Source organism: Dipodomys spectabilis, unplaced genomic scaffold (assembly GCF_019054845.1).
Source record: "Dipodomys spectabilis isolate Male_0828 unplaced genomic scaffold, ASM1905484v1 ptg000001l, whole genome shotgun sequence".
NCBI lineage: Eukaryota > Metazoa > Chordata > Mammalia > Rodentia > Heteromyidae > Dipodomys > Dipodomys spectabilis.
Window position 1 is genome coordinate 924,741 of NW_024870678.1, and position 18,692 is coordinate 943,432.

Here is an 18,692-nt window from a genome sequence, read left to right on the forward strand (position 1 = left end):
CATCACAAGAAGAAATGAAGAAATGCTAGGCCCATTAGCATAAGCAGCTTCCTGTGCTGGGAATGTGGCTTGGTGGTACAGTGCTTGCCTAGCATGCATGCATGAAGCCCTGGGTTCCATTTCTCAGTACCACATAAACAGAAAAAGATGGAAGTGGCACTGTGGCTCAAGTTGTACAGTGATAGCCTTGAGCAAAAGAAGCTCAGAGACAGTGCCTGGGCCTGAGTTCAAGCCCGGGACTGGTTAAAAAAAAAAGACAGCAGTGTAAGCAGCTTCCTGTGCTGATCTTCCTCCAGTCCCTAAAAACCACAAATGTGCCATGTATGGATTTGCCTATTCCAAATATCTAATAGAAATGAACTATACAATATGTAATTTAGTGAATCTTCCTTCATTTACTTAACATGTATTCATGTTAAGTTGGTAGCCTATATCAGTAATTCATTGCTTTTCATGAAAGAAATGTATCATGGAGTTCCATTGTATGACATATATTTCATTGACTCACTTATCAACTGATGGACATTTGGTCTATTTCTACTTTCTGCCCACTATGAATAACAACTATTAGCATACAAAGACAAGGTTTGGTGTGAACTTGTTTTCAAATCTATTGGGTATATTACTAAGTAGAACTAATGGGTCACAGGCTAAATCAATATTTAATCACTTGAGGACATGCCATAAGGGCTGAAGTTGCATATTACCAGCAGTACTTCGTTAAGGTTCTAATTAGAACACACCCTCTCTCCAACTTGTTATTATCCATACTTTCTTGATATAATCAATCTAGTAGGTGTCAAAGAATTACTCATTATTGTCTTCTTAAAAAAATTTCCTTAATGACTAATTGTGCTTAGCAATTACAATTACTCCAGATATCTACATGGAAAATAGATAGGACTATTACAGCTATCACACTCAGCCCTATATATCTTCTTTAGGGAAACATCTATTCAAACCCTTTGGCCATTTTTCAGTTTTCTTATTAGTCTTTGTTTTTTAATTAGTAGAGAGTTTACTTTGTTGTTTTTTGGCAGTACTGGTGTTTGAACTCAAGGCCTCATGTTTGCCAGACAGACACTACAACTGAGCCATACCTCTTGCCCTGGAAGATTTTTTTTTTTTTTTTTTTGGGTCCAGTCGTGGGCCTGAACTCTGGGCCTGGGCGCTGCCCCTCAGCTCTTCAACTCAAGGTTAGCACTCTACCCCTTGAGCCACAGCACCACTTCCGGCTTTTTTCTTATGTGGTGCTGAGGAATCGAACCCAGGGCCTCGAGCATGCAAGGCAAGTGCTCTACCACTGAGTCACCTTCCCAGCCCCGAAGATTTGTTTTTTTTTTTAAGTGTATCCTAGTCCCATATTAGACATATGATTTGCAGAGCTGAAGATGTGGCGCAAGTGGCAGAGCCAAATTATTTTGAAGTACATATATGTTATAATAATTTTTAAACACAGTATGTTTAACTCTAATAAAAATGCTTATGCATTTTAAGTCTAAGTCATTCTAACCAAAATTTAGAAAGAAACTGAAAGGCAGGTCAGTGGCTCACACTTGTAATCCTGTAATCTACTCAGTAATATAACCAAGAGAACTGAAAACACGTTCACACCAAGCCTTGTACCTGTATGCTAATAGTTGCTATTTATAGTGGGCAGAAAGTAGAAAGAGCCCAAATGTCCATCAGCTGATGAGTGGATAAGTTGTGACAGTGAATACTGGTTCAAATCTAGCCCCAGCAGAAAAGTCCAGGAAACTCTGTCTTCAACTAACCAGAAAAGGCAGAGCTGAAAATGTGGCTGAGCACCAACTGAGGAAGCAAGCCAAGCCAAGTATGAGGCCCTAGTTCAAACCCTAGTACCACCAAAAGAAAAAGAAACTGATAAGCATTTTATAGACAAATTCTAGTGGAAGCCTAGGAACTCAAAGAGTAGCAAAGGAGCCAGGCACTGGTAGCTCATGCCTGTAATCCTAGCTACTCAGGAGGCTGAGATTTGAAGATGGTGGTTCCAACCCAGCCCAAGCAGGAAAGTCTATGAGATTCTTATTTCCAATAAACTACTCAGAAAAGGGCAGAAGAGGTCTGTGGCTCAAGATGTAGAGTGCTAGCTTTGAACAAAAGAAGCTCAGAGACAAGAGCCCAAGCCTCAACTTCAAGCCCCATGACTGACCCAAAAAAAAAAAAAAAAAAAAAAACCAAACAAATCAAAGGAAAAAGTAATAAGTAATTGCGCTTTAAAAAAAAAAGTGGGGGGGCTAGGAAGTGGCTCAGTGGTAGAGTGTTTGCCTTGCATGCATGAGGCCCTGGGTTCGATTCCTCAGCACCAAATAAGCAGGAAAAAAAGCCAGATGTGGTGTAGCGCTAGCCATGAGCTGAAGAGCTGAGGGACAGCATCCAGGACCAGAGTTCAGGCCCACGACTAGACCACCCCCCCCCCAAAAAAAAGATTCCACTCTTAGACTTGGAAAAAATATAGTAAGTGAAGCAAGCCAGATTCAAAGAAGCCCAGGCTGCATGTTTTACTTCATTTGTAATAATTAGATATGTCTATAGAACTACAAGTTAATCCAATGCATAGTAAAGGACAATTACATTTGGACATGATTAGTTAAACAGCACTCTAAGCATTCACACACTGAGAACAAAGGAGGATATTCTTAGGATAGCTATGTGCATATGACCATATAAAATGATGATTATCAAAATGAACTCCAAGAAATGGAAACAAGAGGTTTTCTTTTATACTGCTTGCAGTTATTTTTTCTTTTTTCTCCTTAGGTCTATTTCCTGGTATCACTGTTTTTTTATTTCTGTACCCTTTGTCTAGTATAAGTTTATCTGATTTGGTGGGACAAAGGGTGAATCAAATTAACAGTGATACTCATTATACACTGTTGGAAATGAACTTTACAACTTTGGTGAGAAAGGGAGGAAAAGTGGGAGAAAATGAGGGAGAGGTTAACACTGTTTAAAAAGAAATGTAGGGCTCAGCACCAGTGGCTCACGCCTGTAATCCTAGCTACTCAGGAGGCTGAGATCTGAGGATCATGGTTCACAGCCAGCCCAGGCAGAAAAATCAGAAGTGGGCTGTGGCTCAAGTGGTAAAGCACCAGCCTTGAGCTGAAGAGCTGAGGAACAGTGCCCAGGCCCAGAGTTCAAGCCCCACGACCAACAAAAAAAAAAAAAGAAAGAAAAAAGAAAGAAAAGAAATGTACTCATTTCCTTGTGTAACTGTAACCCCTCTAGTATATCACCTTTATAATAAAGTTTAAATTTTTTAAAAAAAATTTCCACTCTCTTACTGACCACAATTGGGACAGGTAGAAATACAATACTGTACCTTAAAATGTACTGTGATATTCCAAGGAAGAGCTGAATTTGATGCAAGAAGATCAAATAGCAAACCAATTGGATAGTGCCTAAAAATGAAAGAGTATAGTCTGAGAATAGATCTAAATAATTTTTAACTAAACAAATTTCTAGTACATATTTTAACACAAACGACCCAGATACATTTTAGATTGTAGCTACATTTCTAGACTAATTTTATAAACTTTAAAGGCATTAGGTATTTTTCATCTACCCATTTCATTTCCCACAGAAATATGTGATTAGAGTACAGTAAGCCACTCATTATCAATTGTTATTACAATCTGTTACATAAAATTACCATCCCAGTATTTATGATGGGCAAACGTTTTTGTTTTTCAGCCCAGACCGGGACTCAACTCATTATCTGAAGCATTATGCTCAATGGCAGGTGTCATACCACCTCAGCCAACAAGCCCAGCCCAGGACGATTGTTTTTTAAAGTTTATTTATAAGTTTTAACCAACTTAAAACTTTACAAAATCCTAAACTAAGTACCTGAAAAACATACAAATCACCTACAAATCTGTGGTTAATACTAATGACATTACAGCATGTAAATGTCCAATCTTTTATCTATGTGAACATCTAAATACAGATTCAGAGTTTAACTTTTACAACTTGCTCTTCTCACATAATACAATGTTGCATTTTTTTTCCAAAGCACTAGTTCTAACTTATTTAAACTAAGTTTTGGATTTCTCAAATAAGAAAATGTTTCCTAAAATAGCCATTACAGTGAATCAAATTACTTAGTAATAAACAAATAAGTGAATAATAAAATTCTAGAAGGTTTCAAGGTTTTTACGTCAGCCTGTTAAAGAACTGAGGTATCTTAACCAATGAGTCAAAATTAAATACTTCCAACAGAGGCAAATAAAATGAGGACTGTTAGATGCAGTCTGGTTTCTACCTATGCAATTTTAAGTCATTCTGCAAAACCTGAAAATATGTCTCATAAGTTACTCTTTTTTTTTTTTGGATCCAGTCGTGGGGCCTGAACTCTGGGCCTGGGCACTGTCCCTCAGCTCTTCAGCTCAAGGCTAGCACTCTACCACTTGAACCACAGCTCCACTTCTGGCTTTTTTTCTTTTTGCTTATGTGGTGCTGAGGAATCGAACCCAGGGCCTCAGGCATGCAAGGCAAGCGCTCTACCACTGAGCCACCTTCCCAGCCCCTCATAAGTTACTCTTATCTGGGGTTAAATATTAGTTACAAAGGGATAAGGGAGGAATGGCTTAGTGGTAAAATACTTGTCTACAATGTATAGTGCCATAGGATTAGTCTGCAAGATTGCCACTGCCTCTACCCTGCGCCCACAAAAGCTAATATTGTTTACCTCTCTATAATTGTGAAAAGCTCACTGGTTACCATAGATCATATGTTTATTTAGAATGAATTTATGATAAGTGCCCTGATGATAAAAAAAAATTGAGTGTTATCTTAACAACAATCTTTAAACTGCTGTATTTGAAAGTAACTAGCACTAATCCTTTATAAATAGAAAATTTTAAAGAAAACTTGGGAACCTGGAAAAATCTGGCCTTAGTCAAGTCTTAAATACCCCAAAATATTATACCATAGACAAGTTACAGATTCTATTCAATTCTGATCCTTCTCTCAAAACAATAAGGGCTGTGGGTGTGACTTAGCAGGAGACCTCTTATCTATAGTGTGTGAACACTGGATTTAATACCATAGAAGATGCCAGGTAGTGAAAACACGCCCGCGTGCACACGCACATGTGTGCACACATCCACACACACACAAAGTTCTAAGTAGACTCAAATTTCAAAAATATTGCTGTCTATGGCTTTCCAATTCTTCAACAGCACTACAAAAAAAATTACACAAAACAACTTTATGCAAGTTACACAGGTAATATCACCTGAGATCATAGAAAAATAACTAGTATTCCAGTTTTTTGGGCATTCCTTATCATTCACAAAGGTACTATAAACTAATTCTAACCAAATCAAACATCCTATCTTAAAAGCAATTGATGTCAAGGGAGAAAAAAGTCAAACAACTTTAAAAAGAATTATGTGGATTGAAATACAAGTTAAATGTAAGACCCACATTCAATTATTCCTTAACTTACATATTAAAAATGTGCAAGGGCATATCATTTTGTTATACCCACCCTTTGTGATAACAAAATGAAGAATAATAAAGTACACAGACACTCTGCCAAATGGATAATAAATGGTTGTCAAATACATAAACACATGAATAAAGAGCTACAGAATGGTTTCCATATAGTACATAAATAAAAATCAGGCTGGGAATGTAGCTTAGTAGAATGTTTGCCTAGCATGATGCCCTGGGTTAGATTCTTCAGAACCATATCAACAGAAAAAGTGGGAAATGGTGCTGTGGCTCAAGTGGTAGAGTGCTAGCCTTGAGCAAAAGAAGCTCAGGGACAAGTGTCCAGGCCCTGAACTGGCAAGAGTGGGGGGGGGGGGGGGGGGGGCGGGATTGGGGAGTTGGTGCTGGTGGCTCTCATCTGTAATCTTAGGTACTTAAAAAGCTGAGTTCTGAGAATCACAGTTCAAAGCCAGCCTGGGCAGGAAAATCTGTTAGACTCTTGTCTCCTATTAACCACCAAAAAAACAGGAGTATGGCTCAAAGTGGTATGGTGCCTACCATGAGCAAAAAGAGCTCAGGGATGGAGCCCAAGCTTGCAGTTCAAGCCCTACAACCAACAAAAAAAAAAGGACTGAGGATATCGCTCATGCAAGGCTCCAGACTAAGTAAGGGAAAAAAAAAAAACTAAACAAAACAGACTTATGGTATCTAGATGTCAGGAAGATGATACAATAATGTACTCTTCTATTTCCCTCTCTGTAAATATTGCATCATCTTTCAAGAAAGTGCAAAATAAAAATGCAGAAAGGTGTTTCACAATGATTAGCCAAATTATTAGACAAATAACTGAAAGCAATGGCAGTACTCTCAGTTTTAATAACTGGTGAAATATGATCACTGGAGTAAAATCTCAAGACTGTCTTAGATGATATCCTAGATAAATTTAAAACTCAAGAAGACAACATCAGCATAAAACAAGGAGAATATGGTATTTTTATAAATTTAAATCATTTAACAGATAAGACTTCACTGCATATTTTGTAATCAGACCATTTTACTAAAAGGATAGATGACATTATTCTTTGTCTTTTGTTTTAAGTACAGCATAATTACTTCAGGTCAATTGTACACAAAAATACCTGGAAGGAATATATTGATGGTGAAATGTGGAAAAGGTATTAGAGTCATCATTCTAACTAGTGTTTACTGACATTAAAAATACAGTATTTTTAAAATTTCTCAAACTAGGAATATAGCTCAGGTAAAGCACTTAGGTAAGTGCTAAAACTCTATCAGAGCCTGGATTTTATCACCAGCACCACAATAAGAAAATGATTTATTTTCTTCAAAATCTACTAAATGGTATTAAATAAATAAATTTCTAACAAAATGGCTACAGATTATACCTTTATTCTAACTTTTTCTGTGTTCTTCTTTGTCCTACTGGTGATCATGCCCAGTACATTGTAGGCAAGGCTCTACCACTATATCCCCAAGTCTACAAAGGTTGATGCAAAAATTAATCTGTTCCAAGACTGTTTCCTTCTGATAAAACTATTAATATTCATGAGAATCTATAAAATAGAATCATCAAAACTCAAAGACACTGAACTTCTCATATACAATTTACATAAAGGATTTACAAAAAGAATTTCAAATGTACTCATTTGCACAACTCCTTTAAATAGGAGGCTCCTAACACAATACAGAAACCACTTAAGTCAAAACTACAAGTAAATCATAGCGTAGCCATTTGGCTGAAACTCCTTACATTCACCCTAAATTTAACAGAAAATTATGTGATAAATGTATGAACTTGAAATATATCCCAGAAGAGAAAACTACTAGCTAAAATTTCAATCTACTGTCCTATAACCTATTACATAAGACTATATAGTAAGTTCTATTTTCCTATTTTAGTCTTCTTGCCATTTTTAAGCACTATAAGAATCAATTCTCAAAATGAATGTATCTTTTGATGTACAGTTCTTTGTCCACTGGTCATTGCTAATATGGAAACAACACAGTAACTTAACAGAAAAAACTAGGGCTGAGGATGAATGAAGCTCAGTGGCAGAAAACTTGCCTAGTAAATATAGCTCTGTTTGGAAGCTATTTACCAATAGTAGTACACTAAGACTTTTCTATTCTAACTGGGACAAATATTTTTAAAAGCAATTAGAGCATTCGAGAGAACACACAAAATTTAGATTAAAAAAAAACTATTAGCAGGTATGGTAGAAACCGGCCTGAAATCAAATCTGAATCATATTTATTTGAGCAAGAGCTTGTACTTGAGTCTGTTTTCTAAACAAAAGCCAAGTGTGGATAACTATATTCCATTTTATGAAATAAGTTTTGCTCAATTCTGAAAATGAAAATGAAGCCAGTTTAATAAACTGACTTAAACCAGAGAGGGAGGGAAGAAAGAAGGAAAGTAGACAGGCCAAGCGAGCAAGGGACTCATTTAGGTTCATTTATCCATTTGGTAAAAAAATCTTACTGAATACCTTTCATTTGCTATTGCTTAATAGCCTGCTCAAGCATCCTACATGTTTAAATGATTTAAGACTAACACAAGAAAAGAAGTATGACCTTGACAGTGTTAGCTAGACCTATTGAGTCTGAGGGCACACAACCCTGAATTTTACATGCATTAACTCACATAATCCTTGAAACACACTGATGGGAGCACAGGCCTTTATTATCATCTCCATGTAACAGACACAAAGTCAAATACCTTGCTCAGTGACTATATTATCTAGTAAGTGATACAGAGCAGGAATTTTTACAGTGATGTGTCAAGTATATATGAAGTGTCTACACAGTGGTATAGCAACCATATGAAGGTAGAGATGAACACTTTTGCTAAAGGAAATCACAAAAGCAGTGACCCATTAGAAAAAATAAATTAGGAAAAAAAGATGAATAAATTAGTAATATGAGAGACAAAAAGCATCCTGGAAAGAACAATCTTTACCAGAAAATGCAGCAGGACAGAACAATTTTCTAAATCTTTTTTTCTTGTTTGTCCACCATGGGGTTTGAACTCAGTGCCTGAGTGCTGTCCCTTAGCTTTTTTGCTCAAGGCTAGAGTTCTACCACTTGAGCTATAGCTCCACTTCTGGATTTTTAGCAGTTAGAAATGAGTCTCATGGATTTTCTAACCTGAGCTGGCTTTGAACCATAATCTTTAGATTCCAGCCTCCTGAGTAGCTAGGATTATAGATGTGAGCCACCAGTGGCTGGCCCCAAATCACTTTTCTGGCAGTCGTGGGGCTTGAACTCTGGGCCTGGGCGCTGTCCCTCAGCTCTTCAAGCTCAAGGTAAGTACTCTACCACTTGAATCACAGCGCCACTTCTGGTTTTCTGGTGGATAACTGGAGATAAGAGTCTCAGGATTATATTGCCGTGCAGGCTCTGAACCATGATCCACATAACTCAGCCTCCTGAGTAGCTAGGATTACAGGCATAAGCCACCAGCACCTGGCACCAAATCACTTTTACAGCCAATATTATACCAATACCAAATCACACAGTCCAAAATTTAAAAAAAAACAATCTCTCTCATAAAATAAGACAAAGACACAAAGATCTCAACAGATTTTTAATTACTCAATAATATATTAGTAAATTAAATCCAATGATGAGTTTTCCATTTGAAATTTTTTTTTGAAGGTAGTGGGGCTTGAACTCTGGGCCTGGGGCACTATCCCTCAGCTCTTCAGCTCAAGGCAAGTGCTCTACTACTTGAGCCACAGCGCCACTTCCCGTTTTCCGCCCAGGCTGGCTTTGAACCTCAATTCTCAGATCTCAGCCTCCTGAGTAGCTAGGATTACAGGTGTGAGCAATGGGGGCCTGGCTTCCATTTAGATTTAATAAGTTCAAGGTTAAACCTAAGCAAGATGGTTCAAAATCAAAAATCATGGATATAGCATTTGTTGAACATGTATTCTACCACATGCTCAACAAGTCTGATGACCTGAGTTCAAACTTCAGCACCTTCCACCCCTAAAAAGTCACAAATGAAAGCCAAACAGTTACAAGCTCAAGAAAACCCACATGATATTAATTTAAATATTTCTCATCCAAAAACCTGAAATGCTCCAAAATCCTTCACTTAATTGAGTACCAACAGGACACCATGAGGAAAACCCTATAGCTCATCCTGTATAATAGGCCATGGTCAAAATGCAGGTGTGCTGGGGCTAGTTCCATGTAGCTTCAGTAGTAGGGTTCATGTTAAACATGCATGATGCCCTGTATTCAATCCCTAGCAACACATATGTGTGCATGTGAGCGTGCACACACACATACACATACAATTCATGTACACTAAATATAAGAACATATAATTACCCTTATAGTATGTATATAAAGTGGATATGAAATATAAATCAACTTTGTGTTTACACTTCCAAATCTGAAACTTGAAGCACTTCTAGTCAAGTATTTCAGATAAAGACACTAATCTGTAATTAAGCCCACAAAAAAAAAAAAAAAAAAAACAAATTCAGGGCTGGGAAGGTCGCTCAGTGGTAGAGCACTTGCCTTGCATGCTTGAGGCCCTGGGTTCGATTCCTCAGCACCACATAAGAAAAAAGCCGGAAGTGGCGCTGTGGCTCAAGTGGGAGAGCACTAGCCTTGAGCTGAAGAGCTGAGGGACAGCGCCAGGCCCAGAGTTCAGGCCCACGACTGGACCCCCCAAAAAACAAACCAAAAAAAAGCACAAAATCAAATTCATTTCACCTCTCTACTTGATTTAAAAAAAAAAAAAAAGGAAAACCTACCTAAAAGCATCAATACGTTCTCAGGGCTGAAAAGGTGGCTCAGTAGCAGTGCTTGCCTTGCATGCATGAAGCTGGAAGTGGGGCTGAGGCTCTAGTAGTAGAGCACTAGTCTACAGCTGAAGTGCTGAGGGACAGTACCCAGGCCCAGAGTTCAGGCCCCAGGACCGACCAAAAAAAAAAAAAAAAGTAGATGTTCTCAAGTAGAGAATAATGCAAAACACCTACTCCTATTATTCTTATTCAACATATTACTGTAAGTTCTAAATTACATCTATTTGCAGATGTCATGAATGCCTACATAGAAAATCGTAAGCAAGAGCTGGGCATGATGCTGTGACCTGTTATGTCAGAACTCAGGGACTGAAATAGACAAACCAAAGATTTGGCCAATGCAAAATCTTACCAGGGGTAGGGGGGATGAAGGGGCTACAGGAAGCCTAGTGCCTATGGTTCATGCATGTAATACTAACTATTCAGAAGGTTGAGAGCTGAGGATTGTGGCTCAAATCCAGACTTAGTAGTATTTTAGGAAAGTCCATGAGGTGAAGGCTGCATCCAGGTACGTAAAATAACCTACAATGTATAGGGTAGTCCCACAACAAAGAATTATCAAATTCAAAATGTCGGGGCTGGGAAGGTGGCTCAGTGGTAGAGCGCTTGCCTTGCATGTATGAGGCCCTGGATTCGATTCCTCAGCACCACATAAGCCACAAAGAAAAAAGCCGGGGGGCTGGGAAGGTGGCTCAGTGGTAGAGCGCTTGCCTTGCATGCTCAAGGCCCTGGGTTCGATTCCTCAGCACCACATAAGAAAAAAGCCGGAAGCGGCGCTGTAGCTCAAGTGGTAGAGCCCTAGCCTTGAGCTGAAGAGCTGAGGGACAGTGCCCAGGCCCAGAGTTCAGGCCCCATGACCGGACCCAAAAAAAAAAAAAAAAAAAGAAAGAAAAAAGCCGGAAGTGGCCCTGTGGCTCAAGTGGTAGAGCGCTAGCCTTAAGCTGAAGAGCTGAGGGACAGCACCTAGGCCCAGAGTTCAGGCCCCATGACTGGATAAAAAAAAAAAAAAAATGTCAACTGTAGCCCTGTTTTGAAACCCTTTATAATGATAAAAGAGAAGGCTATTGATTATTTTTAAAAAACCTTTATAATCTATATACCTATAAAGAAATGTAATTTAGATGTCTAATTATAATACTGACAGAGCTGCCAAGTACTTTTCTCCTATTGCTACTCATCCACAATCTTGCCCTTCCTGTCTCTCCCTTTCCCTCTATGTCACTGCTCCTTTTATGCTTCCTTTAAACCACCTTCTGGGAAATGGTTTAAAATACCACTTCCATTCTTCTGAGAAATAAAAAGAAATAGAAAACATTGCTTTATCTAGGCTATCTGAGGTCTAGAACTATTCACAGGTCATAATCTCACGTGACAATATATTGCATACATATACCCACAAATTACACACACAATTTTTTTTTGGTCGTTCTGGGGTTTGCTAGGCAAAACTTGAGTCAAGTGACAGAGCTTGCATTCAAGTTATTTCTAAGATACGGTCTCAGTTTTTTGACAAGACAGGCCTGGTCTGTAAGGATTATAGGAATGGACAACCAGCACTTGAAGGTGCATTTTGACATACTTGGTTGCATATTCTTTTGACAATCAAAAATATATTGCTGGCACAGGCATCAGTGGCTCACGCCTGTAATCCTAGTTACTTAGGAGGCTGAGATCTAAGGATCACAGTTCAAAGCCAGCCCGGGCAGGAAGGTCCGTGAGACTGATCTCCAATAAACCACCCAGAAAACCGGAAATGACGCTATAGCTCAAGTGGTAGAGTGCTAGCCTTGAGCTGAAGAGCTGAGGGACAGCACCCAGGCCCAGAGTTCAGGCCCCACAACCGAGACACACACACATACACACACACCCCTCAGGAAGAGTGCCCAGGCACTGAGCTAGCTCCAGGACTAGCAAAAAAATTATATTTATTAAACAAATGATACATATATAACACATATTATACATATTCCTGAAAATATATAAATCTGTCCCATAATTGATGCATCCAAATCAAAGGCAGAGAGTTATACTAGTGGCTTCATTCTTTGTTTTAATTGATTTTTACAACACTGGAGATTGAACCCAGGGGCCCACACATGCTAGGCAAGTACTCTATCACTTGAGCTAGTTCCTTAGTTGTTTGCTTTAAGTTATTTTTCATGTAGGGTCTCAAGCTTTAGCCCAGGTCCAGCCTAAGACTTGAGTAGCAAAGCTGGAATTATAGGCATTTGCAACTATGTCCAACTTGTGCTTTAGACAGTGTTCCACTAACTTGTCTCAGTTGGTATCAAACTACAATCTTTGTATCTCTGCCTCCCCCACCCCACCTCTGTAGCTGAGATTATAGGTATGCACCACCATACCCAGGTTTCTTTTTTAATGGAACTTCTTTTAACTGTTTTCAGGGCACTATACTATATGGCATATACTTAATGTTTAATAATAGAGAAATTCACTCACCATTTCAGTGGTGTGCCTTCATATTCAAACCATATCTCACTAATGTCTTCTTGTCTCATAACCTTCTGAAAATGTTTTTTCACTTTGTCAGTTACCAACGTCAAATAACTTACTCTTGGCAAAAGCAACTGAAATGAAAATTTATAAAACTGTATTTACCAGTTATTTTTTCCAAAAAAATGTACTAAATAGGTTTTAATTTTAAGGAAAAAACAGCTACAATCTGTGCATTCATTTAAATATCCAACACATCGTCAATCCCTTTCTATAGAAAAATCAAAGGCTATAATAATGGTTAATATGAGTTACTTATTAATGGGGCTATTCCTCTCCCCACCAATGGTACTGGAGTTTCACTCAAGGCTTTGTACTTCCCAGGCAGGCACTGTCATTGAGCTATGCCCCGTCTCTTTATGCTTTAGGTATTTTTTTAAATAGGGCCTCCCATTTATGCCTATGCAAGCCTGAACCAAAATGCTTCCTATACCACCACACCCAGGTCTTTTTTACTGACTAAAAGGGTCTCATAGAGTTTCTGTTGGGGCTGGCCCTGAGCCATACATAATCCTCATAGTATCTGCCTCCCCAGTAGCTAGGTCTACTGGCATGAGCCAATGTGTCTGGTTGGGGCATTATTTTCTGTTTGGTTGTTTGTGCAAGGCCTTGAACTTTCCCTCAGCATTTTCAGTCATAGCTGGTACACCACAACTTGAGCCATGTCTTTAGTCCTGGAACATTACTTTTAATTATAGTTTGTCTACATGCCTATAATAATTAGTGCAAATCTATCCAGTCTTTTGTACTGCTTTACACAAAAGTTCAATTTTGCCGGGTGCCAGTGACTCATGCCTGTAATTCTAGCTACTCAGGAGGCTGAGATGTGAGGATCGCAGTTCAAAGCCAGCCTGGGCAGAAAAGTCTGTGAGACTGTCTCCAATTAACCACCAGCAAACTGGAAATGGTGCTGTGGCTCAAGCGGTAGTGTACTCGCCTTGAGCTGAAGAGTGCAGGGATAGCGCCCAAGCCCAGAGTTCAAGCCCCATGACCGACCAAAAAAAAAAAAAAAAAAGTTCAATTTTATTAGAAATCATACTACCTAGGATTACTAGTTCTATCAAGTTAACTTAAAATTTTTAATTAATCACTTGTGTTAAACTGTTCAAAGGAAACAATAAATTCCATGCTCATGTATACATAGACTTATCAAGCAGGATTTCACAATAAGCCCAAGTTTGAAGGCTTAGAAGGAAATGTTAGGCTGGCATAATATCTTAATAGTATTCTAGTAAAGCTTTTACTCTACTAGAATACTATTAAAACATTATGTTTTCCCAGGAACAGAACTCTCAAAGAAAATCTAACAAGGAAGATTTGAAAAAACAAGTTACCACTTACATAAAGAATACATAAGTACTCATCAGACACTATACAACTTGTAGGAGGGAATGGGAGGGAAAAACTGGGAGAGGAGCATGGAAAGGGTAACATTGTACAAAAAGAAATGTAGCCGTGGGGCTGGGAAGGTGGCTCAGTGGTAGAGTGTTTGCCTTGCATGCATGAGGCCCTGGGTTCGATTCCTCAGCACCTACATAAGCAACAAAGAAAAAGCCAGAAGTGGCGCTGTGGCTCAAGTGGTAGAGTGCTAGCCTTGAGCTGAAGAGCTGAGGGATAGAACCCAGGCCCAGAATTCAGGCCCCACAACAGGACCTTCCCCCCCCCGCCCCCAAAAAAAAGAAATTTAGCTAGGCGCCTGTGGCTTTCGCCTGTAATCTTAGCTACTCAGGAGGCTGAGATATGAATATGACAGTTCAAAGCCAGCCCAGGCAGGAAAGTCAGTAAGACTCTTATCTCCAATAAACCACTCAGAAAACTGGAGTTGAAGAACTGAGGGACAGGACCCAGGCACAGAGATCAAGCCCCACGACCAACAAAAAAAGAAATATACTCTTTACCTGACTTAAATAACTGTAACCCCTTTGTACATCACCTTTATACATACAATTTAACAAAAAACAAATCATTTATGAAAAAAATTCCATGAGTAGAAATAAGGAAATTGTCAAAAATTCATGTTTTCTCTTCTTTGCAGTAGAACCATTTCTAGTTTCTTCATCTTCCTTCTTTTGCTTATAAACCTGACTCATGACTGTTTGTGGCTGTTTTTATGTGTCTAACTCTGAATCATGTTTCAGGCTGCCTATTCAAAGTGGTATCTTTTGATCAGAAAATCCAATAGACCCAGTTGGTGGGCAAATAATATAAAGAATTATTCTAACTAAAGAAACTGATACTTAATCATCGAAACCCAAAACAATAGAACCCAATGATGCAGAAGACAATGACATGGTACTAGAAGATACAGGGCAAGGGTACGGAAGTGCTATTATTGTTATGCCCTAGTATGGATGAAATGGAAGGTATTAAATACTAACAGCAAACTGCTCAATAGTATTAAAGATTTCACAATGCTTTTCCTTTATAAATAAATAACTGGGGGTTGGAGGTATGGCTCAATTGGTAGAGTGCTAGCTAATAAGCAAAACAGTCCCATCTCAGCAAAAGTAAAAAAAATAAAAAAGCTAGTGAAATGATTAGTGAAGAAAGGAAATTAATACTATATATAAGTTAAAGTAGAGGGTTTTTTTTTTTCCTTATGGGTAGTTTTATCAATTTTGCATAGAGCATGAATAGCTTTCCAAAATCATAGGCTATTACATAAATGGCAGTGGCTAGGTACTTATAATCCCAGCTACTCAGAGGTAGAAGCAGGATAGTAAGTTCAAGTCCAGGCCAGACAAAAAGTTAGTGAAACCTCACCTCAGAAACAAAACAAAAAAGAAGCCAGGCACCAGTAGCTCACAACTGTAATACTAGCTACTCAGGAAGCTGAAATCTTAGGATCATGGTTTCAAAGCCAGCCCAGGCAGGAAAGTCTGTGTGACACTCTTGTGATACTCTTGTCCCCTATTAACCACCAAAAAGTGAAGCTATGGCTCAAGTAGTAGAGTACCAACCTTGAACAAAAAAGCTAAGGGACAGCATCCAGGTCCTGAGTTCAAGCCCAGTACTGGCACGCAAAAATTAGTAAATAAATAAATTAAATAAGGCAACTTTCAGTACTACAAGAATAAAGATAGACACAAATTCTTTCTGAAATGACAAAATCTGTAGAAGTGTGACAGAAAGTGTGGCAGCACAGTAAGGCAGATATTTCTAAATTACTAATTGTAAAGAAGTACACATTAGTAAAATCTAACTTCAGTTTAAAATTACTTTTGGCCTTAACATATTAATAAGCTAGTCTGCAGAGTAATATTAAGCAATGGAGTAAAGAAAAACACACTGTAAAGAGTGCTTCTGATTTTGTACTAGATGTTGCTAAATAGTTAATGGTTTCCTGAAATATTCTCACAATAAAGATGTACAATATTGGGGTAAAACTTCCATTTAGACAGATTTTTGTCTCTCTTGTTTCAATGCTTCATTTCCAATGACCAAATAGTATCTGCTTGATAGAAGACACAAAATAAATATTTTCTGAATAAATCAAATATCAAAGGTTAAGTGAGGCAAAGAGCCAAAAATGACAAAAAAAGAATGCCCACTCACTCTATATCAAAACACATATACAATGTAACTGTAATCTTGTGTTCCAATCTGGCATGTGAGTAACCCACAAGTAACATAAATATTCACAGTAACACTAGCAAATTACCATCCCTTCACATTAACAGTAATAATGTATACACAGGTACAATTTTTACCTAGGAAATCTTTTTTTTTTTTTTTTGGGTCCGGTCGTGGGGCCTGAACTCTGGGCCTGGGCGCTGTCCCTCAGCTCTTCAGCTCAAGGCTAGCGCTCTACCACTTGAGCCACAGCACCACTTCCGGCTTTTTTTTTCTTTTTGCTTATGTGGTGCTGAGGAATCGAACCCAGGGCCTTCGGCATGCAAGGCAAGCGCTCTACCACTGAGCCACCTTCCCAGCCCCTACCTAGGAAATCTTTACATGGGCAAAAACAAAAAGAAAGTCACAGGGGCTAGAAAGGTGGCTCAATGGTAGAGTGCTCACCTTGCATGCATGAGACCCTGAGTTCCATTCTTTAGCACCACATAAGCAGAAAAGGCCAGGAAGTGGTGCTGTGACTCAAGTGGTAGAGCGCTAGCCCTGAGCTAAAGAGCTGAGGGACAGCACCCAGGGCCCAGAGTTCAGGCCCCATGACCAACAACAACAACAACAAAAAGAAAGTCACACAATAACATTATCCTGCCTTTTATCTCCAGGCTGTATATTACTCACTGTTTCAGGCAGGCATATCACATTATTGTCTTTTATTTTCTTTTTTTGGTGCTGGTCCTGGACTTCAACTCAAGGCCTGGGTTTTGCTTAAAGCTTTCTGCCTAAAGCTAGCATCTACCACAGCTACACTTTCAGCTTTTTGGTAGTTTATGGGCGGCAGTAAGAGTCTGATGGACTTCCTGCCTTGTGTGGCTAGTTAAAGTAGCTTGGTAAAGGCATGCACCTAGCTGCATAGCCTTTTTCTTTTCCAGTGTAGTAATACATTTAACATATTTAACATTTTAGCCTCTTATAAGTACAGTGGCATGAAGCACATTCACACAGTGGTATAACCATCCCAAAGAAACACTAGTCATTAACAGCTAACTTTCCAGTCTTTCCCATCCTAGCTCCTAGCTGGTAACCTTTCCATCTCTACAAATATAACTACTTAACATACCTCACAAATCTAGAGTCCTTTGTGTCATTGATTGTACTTAGCATGTTCTTTCAATGTTATGGTGCCAGTGGCTCAGATCCTTAATCTTAGCTACTCAGGAGGCTGAGATCTGAAGATTGTAGTTCAAAATCCACTCAGGAAGGAAAACTCTGTGCAACTTTTTATCTCCAACTAACTAGCAAAAGCCAAAATTGGAGCTGAGGTACAAGTGGTAGAGTGCCAGTCTTAAGTGAAAAAACTAAAGGACAGCATCTGGGTCCTGAGTTCAAGTCCAGTACCAGCACAAAAATAAATAACCAGAGCACATTGTAAGTACAATGTTATTTATTTGGTGAACTGAAAACCTTTTGTACAGCTACTTTAAGATGATAAAAATAACCAGGAAGTGGGGATGTGGCTCAAATGATAGTGCACTAGCCTTGGGCACAAAGAGGCTCAGGGACAGAGTTCAGGCTGTGAATTCAAGACTCACAACCAAAATAAATAAATAAAATAACCAGAGCAAAAGGGATAAAGGCATGGCTCAAATGATAAGAGTATTTGCCTAATGAAACACTAACAAAGTTTTGAGTTTAAACCCCAATATCACCCAAAAAACAAAAAAATATCAAGTGTAAGTTCAGAAACTGATTTTAGTATGTGTTTCAGGTGAGAGGAGACCAGGGCCTCACATATGCTAAATAGATAATCTAGTACTTTGCTACATCCCAGGTCCAGTATATTAAATTACATTATAATATATACTAATGCAATACTATATATGGACTATTATATCATATATCACATATATAACGGAATATATGAACAAATGTATTTCTAAGTTCACTAAGCTACAAAAATACTTGAGGAATTAGTTGCCTGGAATTATCTAAATATAAAAAAACCAATCGTGAACCTTTTTTTTTTTTTTTTTGAGTTGTGGGGCCTGAACTCTGGGCCTGGGCTCTGTCCCTCAGCTCTTCAGCTCAAGGCTAGTGCTCTACTACTTGACTTACAGTGCCACTTCTGGCTTTTTCTGCTTATGTGGTGCTGAGGAATTGAATACATGGCCTTATGCATAAAAGGCAAGCACTCTACCACTGAGCTACCCTCCTTGCCCAAATGAACATATTATTTCACAGTAACATTTTATTAAAGCATAGTACATAGCTTAGGATTCCACTATCATATATCTAAAATCCTATTTCTCAGGG

The 18,692-nt window shown here is 38.6% G+C and overlaps 1 protein-coding gene across 2 annotated transcripts in view; it reads right to left on the minus strand.

Moving 5' to 3' along the window:
* Atg5 (autophagy related 5) overlaps positions 1-18,692 on the minus strand; it is a 79,340-nt gene that overhangs the window by 51,978 nt on the left and 8,670 nt on the right. Inside the window, exons 3-4 of one of the 2 annotated variants that reach the window (XM_042665601.1) lie at positions 12,762-12,889; positions 3,344-3,422 (exon numbers count right to left, since the gene is read on the minus strand). In XM_042665601.1, the coding sequence (XP_042521535.1) occupies positions 3,344-3,422; positions 12,762-12,889 (207 nt within the window). The remainder of the gene's footprint in view (positions 1-3,343; positions 3,423-12,761; positions 12,890-18,692) is intronic. The other variant, XM_042665641.1, reaches the window with a different exon arrangement.